The sequence below is a fragment of the Dreissena polymorpha genome, chromosome 7 (genome assembly GCF_020536995.1).
Source record: "Dreissena polymorpha isolate Duluth1 chromosome 7, UMN_Dpol_1.0, whole genome shotgun sequence".
Classification (NCBI taxonomy): Eukaryota; Metazoa; Mollusca; class Bivalvia; order Myida; family Dreissenidae; genus Dreissena; species Dreissena polymorpha.
The window spans coordinates 111256941-111265402 of NC_068361.1; the positions used below are offsets into that span (position 1 = coordinate 111256941).

An 8462-nucleotide genomic window follows, 5' to 3' on the forward strand; every position below is an offset into this window, starting at 1 on the left:
TCATGAATGTGTATACCAAGTATCATGTATGGGTATACCAAGTATCGTGTATGGGTATACCAAGTATCGTGTATGTGTATACCAAGTATCATGAATGTGTATACCAAGTATCGTGTATGGGTATACCAAGTATCGTGTATGTGTATACCAAGTATCATGTATGTGTATACCAAGTATCATGTATGTGTATACCAAGTTATATGTATGGGTATACCAAGTATCGTGTATGGGTATACCAAGTATCGTGTATGTGTATACCAAGTATCATGTATGTGTATACCAAGTAATATGTATGTGTATACCAAGTATCATGAATGTGTATACCAAGTGTCGTGTATGTGTATATCAAGAATCGTGTTTGTCTAAACCAAGTATCTTGAATGTGTATACCAAGTATCTTGTATGTGAATACCAAGTACCATGTATGTGTGTACTAAGTATCGTGTATGTGTACACCAAGAATCGTGTATGCCTTTACCATGTATCGTGTATGTGTATACAATTGTCATGTATGTGTATACCAAGTATCATGTATGTGTATACCAAGTATCATGTATGGGTATACCAAGTATCGTGTATGGGTATACCAAGTATCGTGTATGTGTATACCAAGTATCATGTATGTGTATACCAAGTAATATGTATGTGTATACCAAGTATCATGAATGTGTATACAAGTATCATGAATGTGTATACAAGTATCATGAATGTGTATACCAAGTATCGTGTATGTGTATACCAAGTATCATGAATGTGTATACCAAGTATCATGTATGGGTATACCAAGTACCAGGTATGTGTATACCAAGTTATATGTATGGGTATACCAAGTATCGTGTATGTGTACATCAAGTAATGTGTATGCCCAAACCATGTATCGTGTATGTGTATACAAGTATCAGGTATGCATATACAAAGTATCATGTATGTGTATACCAAGTATCATATATGTGCAATCCAAGTATCATGCATGTGTATACCAAGTGTCGTGTATGTGTATATCAAGAATCGTGTTTGTCTAAACCAAGTATCTTGAATGTGTATACCAAGTATCTTGTATGTGAATACCAAGTACCATGTATGTGTATACTAAGTATCGTGTATGTGTACACCAAGAATCGTGTATGCCTTTACCATGTATCGTGTATGTGTATACAATTGTCATGTATGTGTATACCAAGTATCATGTATGTGTAAACCAAGTATAATGCATGTGTATACTAAGTATCGTGTATTTGTATACACGTTTTATGTATATCTATACGAAGTATTATGTAAGTGTATTACAAGTATCATGTAAGTGTATACCAAGTTTCATGTATGCGTATTCTAAGTGTCGTGTATGCGTAAACAAAGTATCATGTATGTAAACTAAGCATCGTGTATGTGTATACCAAGTATCGTGTATGTGTAAACCAAGTATAGTGTTTTTGTATACCGAATATCATGTATGTGTATACCAAGTATTATGTTCATGTATACCAAATGCAATGTATGTGTATTATGATAATATCTTGTGAATTTTCTTTTGTTGCTGATTTATAAAATGACATGTTATCTATTGGACATACAAACATCCCGAAATAATGTAAAATTTGTATATTGAAATGATGACCATATACACTGTATGTAATTTTTAAATAATTTAAATAATTCCGTTGTTTGCTCTGCTTTAAATTACAGCGTTCTGATATTGATTTATTTTGGAAAATATCCTGCAAGGCCCTTCTCTCGTTTTTATGTTTACTAAGTTTGATGAAAGTATCTGAAGCACTTTCTGAGTTATTGCAGACAGGATCACGTTTTTTTCTGACAGAGATTCTGAATGATACACAGTTATACGAAGCGGACGAACAGACGTAATATTTCATAGGCAGAAACCTTCAGGTACGCTTAAACAACGATAGATGACAAAACACCCTTCACTGGCAATACTTATCGAAAAAGTCATCAGCTACGAATGACCTGATAATTTCTGTATGTTGTTGGTGGTATGTATGATTCATTTACATTTCATTCAATTTTAGTATGGCATTTTGCATCCTGACAAAGCTGAATGACAGCTGAACTGTTTGTAAATCGACACACAAATAAGCGACATTACGCATATACACCAAATTTTGAAGCATAGCCATTATGTCCACACTTGTTTTTGTTTTTCGTTTTTTAAGGTTCTATAAGGGGTGTATTGGGATGATGATGATGAAAAACGTAAACAACGTCCATTCAGTTTTATTCAGTAACTAGAAAATTTTCACAATAGCAACAAAAGATCTGATTACATTTCATACAATTTTAAGTCGTTTGTCAAATACATGTATTGGAAGCTAACGGTACAGTGCCCTTTTACAGTTGCTTATGAAAAGACCATCGGGATGAAACCCATTCATATTCCATTCGTTTCTACTGTGATAGGAAATGAGTTATGGAAGTCATCGTTCGTTAAAATTAAAAAAATAGCATAAATAGCATATGCGTCAAAATCTATTCAAGACGAATTTTGACATACAATAACGTGACATGAAGGTGTAGGCAGATTCCTATGGTTTAGTGTTTGAAACCGTGTTAATGTTCTAAATTTTAACTCACAACAAACCACGACAACCGCCATATAGCTATACAAAGTTAATCTAAACACACAAAAAACACATTTTCAATTATTTTTATTAACTATTTACACTTGAGTTATTTATGTACATTTACATTGCCTTCCTCCTAAGCTAAAATGTAAACAAAGTGAAACGAACTTGGGCTAAACTGATATAAATTGTATTATTAGTATGAGGTCCTTTGTGCACCCAAAGTAAAAAAAGCCAAACCATATGACACAGCAAATATGCCGCCCCCATACATCCCTACACATCCATACACAACTAAATTAACTTTCGGCAAACATGTGTGTGTGTGGCTTTTCCGAAATAGGTGTTTGCTGCATTGGTTGTTTACAAAGTACTTTGTGCTGATTTTGCATTGAATTATTGGACTATAAAAAAGTAAATATAAATGAATATAGTGTAATTTGCGCTTTTATAATCTCCTCACATCTATAGTTACTGTGTTTGCATTTTAAGTTTGGATAGAACAGGAAGATAATATACTCATACCTCATCTATCACAAAGTTTGCAAATAGTGCAACTGAAAACGTTTATTCTTTTCTGAGTGAAGAATTAATTTGGTTGTAGAATAGATTATGTGCACACATATTGTGAACGCGCAAATAGTATGTAATGGAGATTAGTAAACGACGTTAGGAAAACCTTAACCTGAGCTTTTGCGACTGGTTTGTGTTTTCAAGGACAGAACATAAACATATCTTATTCATCTTTGACCTAGCATTATATTTCTTATACCAGTCCCAAACTTCCTGATACACGCGACCACTCAATAATAACTCTATGATAACAGAAAATTTCATCAGGTTCTTACATGTGTGATTATTTTACTTGAAATTCAGTATTGTAAATCATTAATTTGCTTTATTATGACACATACATTTTCGTGAACACATAAATATGGCATCAAGGTTATTTGTCAAAAACTTATACATGTAAATAATATACTATGTACAATTATATTGTATAGTTTCAAACATATTTTAAAACACGATTGTCCGGCTTTATGTTTGATAAGGCTTTAGCATAGCACGTGTATTTGAGAGCATTATTCGGGATTGTCATTATTCCCAAAAAACATTTTCGGATCAAACAAGTAGAGAAAGAGTAAACTCCAGAAGAATTATGCTAAGAACAAAAAAACACAGTCTTCAATTCATCTCATGTAGCAACAGCCTTGCTTTGATGAAGATGGACTCCTGAAAAAATATATAATTGATTGTTCAAGTTTAAAATTGTATCTTTCCAAATTGTAACCGATAACAGCAGCGATTTGTTTCAAAGCAACAAATCCAGAGAGCGAATACTTACATATTCTTCATAGGTCCGTATCTCTAGTTCCGTATCTTGAAACAAAAGCAGGCGACGAGTAAGATCTCGGATAAGTGTTATTATCTTGGCTGGCCGAATACACACTACATTTTTGAGGCGGGAAACTAGGGTCCGAGTTCGTATCTGCCTTGCTGGAAAAACGATGTCCAACGATTAGTTACGTACCGGTTCGTTTGTATAGTATGTTTGAAATTAATATTTAATATCAAAATAATATTTATGATACACAGCTTACGAGGAAAAACTTTAACATACCTCAAAATATGCTTTTTTGATCGAGCTCGTCGCCAACCAATACAAAGCGCGATTGCAACAACCAAGATTATGCTTCCAATAATGGCTGATGGTATCACAGCAACAAGCGTAATAAAGGCATAATCTTCATGTGCACTTGTGGTTGAATTTTTATCATGTACTGTAGTGTTGTCCTGCACCGTGTTTGTTGTCTGCGGTACAACAGTTGTGTCAGTAACCGAGGTTGTGTCCGGTACAGTTGTGGTCGACACTGTAGTTGTGGTCGGCACTGTAGTTGTGGTTGACACTGTAGTTGTGGTCCGCAATGTAGTTGCGGTGGTCGGCACTGTAGTTGTGGTCGGCAATGTAGTTGTGGTGGTCGACACTGTTGTAGTGGTCGGCACTGAAGTTGTGGTGGGCACTGAAGTTGTGGTTGGAACGGTAAATGTGGTCGGAACTGTAGTTGTTGTCGGAACTGTAGATGTGGTTGGCATTGTAGTTGTGGTCGTTTCTGTAGTTGTGGTGGGCACTGTAGTTGTGGTCGGCACTGTAGTTGTAGTTGGCACTGTAGTTATGGTCGGCACTGTAGTTGTGGTCGGCACTGTAGTTGTGGTCGGTACTGTCGTTGTGGTCGGCTCTGTAGTTGTGGGCGGCATTGTTGTTGTGGTCGGCATTGTAGTTGTGGTCGGCACTGTAGTTGTGGTCGGCATTGTAGTCGTGGTCGGTTCTGTAGTTGTGGTCGGGATTGTAGTTGTGGTCGGAACTGTTGTTGTGGTCGGCATTGTAGTTGTGGTCGGCATTGTAGTTGTGGTCGGCACTGTAGTCGTGGTCGATTCTGTAGTTGTTGTGGGGATTGTAGTTGTGGTCGGCACTGTAGTTGTGGTCGGTTCAGTGGCAGTGTTCGGTAAAGTAGTTGTTTCTTGATTCGTTGTTTTGTCCTGAACAGCAGTGGTTTTATCATTTATATTGGGGGTTGTAGTTGTGCACACCACTGAAAGAACACACATATCTGACTTCAAAGTGTGTTAGTTAAAAAAGGAGTGTTACTGTGTTTCATTGGATAATTTCACTTATGTATACCTTGTGCATATGAAAATGGATCTAGCGTTCCATTGCATGCCAGGCAACTGTCGAATCCAGCAGTCTGATCATTTACAATGCAGCCTCCATCAATGTAGCAACCACGATCCTGTAAATCACATAATGTGTTTAAGTGTGAACAAAACATTTTATGTGGGCAACATGAATTTATTAATATGAATTGATTACTAAGACAGAAGTCATACCGCTGCTACGAGCACGATTTTTTTGTTTTCTGGCTCTTCGATTCTCTGACAAAGTGAGTTGTACACGTAGGCGTGTTTTTCCTCCCCATAGTTTACACCATCGTTGCTGACTGCTATGGTATATGATATAGAAAATGCGTCCTGGATATCGATTATACCCTGCAGAAACATAACTCATTTGATGACACAACAAGAGATGAAAAAGTATGACTGACACATTGTTACAGATTAGTGTATTGTATTGTATTGTAAGAGAATGAACATTTAGGTGCAATGTTTACCAACTACTATCTTTATGTTTTAAGTCCCATTTATTGATTGTATAAGAACTTTGTATAGTTTTAAACGTAAATACTAGTTGCAGTTTTTACCTGACAAAATCAGCACTTAGCAGATGCAATTATGTCCTACTATTACTATCTATCCATTTTAATTACCCTTAACTATGGGTATTGTGAATGTTGATGTAATGACTTTAATTTGTATACATACTGAAACGAGTTTTTAATCAATTGGACATAGTGTGTGATTTAGAGCTCCTTAAAATCGACTTAAACCCACAAATCTGTGTATTGACCATTCCAAGGCGATGACACCTGTTTTATTTATTATTGAGTGCCTCTTGTGTAGTGTATTTTGTTTTGTGTTTCACTGTTTGGCAATTTGTTGCTTGGCATATATTAAGGACCGTATACCATACTAAGGTTTCACTCATGCTGGGACAGCTGGAGTTTTACTTTATGTATATGTGCAATATTTAGCTGTGATATGCTTTGTCAATTTAAGAGTATGTATTCAGAAACACAATCTCATGTTGGTATTATAAAGGGAGCGTACATTTCCCGTTTATAACCGTGTTTGTTTTGCTTTCACTAGATTTAATGATTATCTTAATTTAACAGTCTACAAATGACAAAAGCATTATGATAAATAAAAAACAAACACATGACGCTCAAATACTGGATACACAATTACGATAAAACGTATTTCGGTAATTTTCTAAAAACTAATAATCATGCGTTTTTCAAAGTGTGTAAACGTCTTTTTATACATTAACCCCTTTGGAACTATTTACATTACAATTAAGTCAATAATTAAACAAATTAAAATAAGATCTCAAAACAATCACAAATATAAATCCTTGAACCAATTTATAACCAACCTGTAATGCACAACAGCGTCCTGTATATATGTCCTCATGTATGCCTAATACTTGGTTTGAATCGATTAAATGTGCACTGCCATTTTTGTTATGCTGGAAATACAAACGTTGCACTATTCAGAAGATTCTTTATAAACGCAGTCAATAAGAACATGGCTTACTTTATTCAATCAAATATTAATTATTTTAATCACAAAATAACAATACCTTATAAGTTGTGATATTGCATCTAAAATTTGGAAGAAGAGCTTCAACGCGAATGGTGAAGCACGTACAATCTTCTCCCTCAGAGATGTCACATTCACCTCCACCCTCGATGTCATCAATCATCACTGGGGTGCGTTCATCTATTGTGCACGCAGCACCATGATAGAATTGATTGCACGAGCAAACACCTGGTTAATAAATAACATAAATTCAGACGTACCATTTATATCAAGAGCAACAACAATAACCGTATGTACACAGATGTGTTCAGCCATAAATATTGGGTAAACCTTTATTTGTTATTACCTTCTTCGTTTTTCAATGTACAGTTCCCTGCACCCGAGCAATTCAATGGACATGACGCTTCCATAAACAAATTTACATTTTCCGTGTTGTTTGTTGCAAAATCTGGCTGGTTGTACAGCATTGTCTTCACAACGTTGTTGACAGTATCGACATGAACATCTGCCAGAAGTGGATCACCAGATATCTGCACGATCAAATATATTAACGGGGCCTTTTCACAGATTTTGGAATGTATTGAAGTTTGTCATTAAATGCTTTATATTGATAAATGTTAACATTGGATCTAAAAAGCTCCAGTAAAAAAAAAACAAGAATAAAATTAAAGAAAGAAAAAAAAGTAACCATCAACAGGGCTCGAATCACAGACCCCGGGAGTAAAAGTCTATCGCTTAGACCACTCGGCCATCCGTACTCATACAATGATCGATCGATGTATTTTATACTTTATATAAACCATCCTCGTAGTATCACAAAATATAACGACAAAAACAGAACTCTCCAAATTATTCAATCGTTTCGCGTTGCAGCGCTTTATAATTTTCAGGTTTTTAAATCGTCAAAAGATACATATAATGGATATTTTAGAGCACTGTAAATATTCAGTATTACTGTTTCCTCAAAAATATCAAAACTACAACCAAAATGTGCGAATCTGAAACATTTATTAAATATTTTGTCAATTTACCAAAACGTGGAAAGGCCCCTGTAATTATTTGAGAAATACTTTAAGGCTAGGTGTTGCTAATTGCGGTTAAAACAAACGTGTTAGAGTTCCGATGAGTAGAAATTAAACCACGAAGGTAATATCGCGAGAGGTTTGAATACAACAAAATCTATATTACAAACCGTTATTTTATTACCGCAATAACTCGTACGTAGCTGTTAATAATTTTTTTATTATTTGCTATAGGTCTGTACACTAGCAAAACTATTTTAATCTGCAAATGTTTGTTTGACGTCAACACAACATACAAAATACAACATACAAAAAGTCGACTTCATTGATTATCATTGAATAATCGATGTGACGTCATTGGTGTTGTTACATATTTTGTTAATAAATGCGAATTAGATCCCAAATTATCTCAACGATTATGATCGACTACGATATACAACTTGTATTACTAATGTTTTTACTGCGCTGCGCAATGCAGAATAATGTACAGGTGAAGTTTGCCTCACCGTGCATTATAGAACATGAGTTTTGCTTAACAATGTCCAAGTTGTCCACATGTGTCGCTTCTCAACTAACTTGCGTACTTATGCTCGTTGTTTGATGCGAAATGAAGTACTATTTTTATTTTGCGATAACACGAGCATGA

The 8462-nt window shown here is 35.2% G+C and overlaps 1 protein-coding gene across 1 annotated transcript; it reads right to left on the reverse strand.

Moving 5' to 3' along the window:
* Window positions 1-2418: 2418 nt before the first annotated feature.
* LOC127840041 (probable serine/threonine-protein kinase fhkB) lies at window positions 2419-6950 on the reverse strand. The gene is made up of 5 exons (XM_052368430.1): window positions 6835-6950; window positions 5336-5368; window positions 4201-5050; window positions 3925-4076; window positions 2419-3812 (listed from the first exon to the last, which is right to left on the reverse strand). Exons 1-3 carry the CDS (start codon window positions 6948-6950, stop codon window positions 4411-4413), a joined length of 789 nt encoding a protein of 262 aa, XP_052224390.1. The 3' UTR covers window positions 2419-3812; window positions 3925-4076; window positions 4201-4410.
* Between the last annotated feature and the right edge of the window lie 1512 nt (window positions 6951-8462).

Coding starts and splice junctions, on each gene's coding strand:
- LOC127840041 (XM_052368430.1), bottom strand. CDS start 6,950: ATGACATCGAGGGTGGAGGTGAATGTGACATCTCTGAGGGAGAAGATT. Junction 5,369..6,834: donor GCAATATCACAACTTATAAG/GTATTGTTATTT, acceptor TGTGATTTACAG/GATCGTGGTTGCTACATTGA. Junction 5,051..5,335: donor ACATTGATGGAGGCTGCATT/GTAAATGATCAG, acceptor CCACAACTACAG/TGCCGACCACAACTACAATC.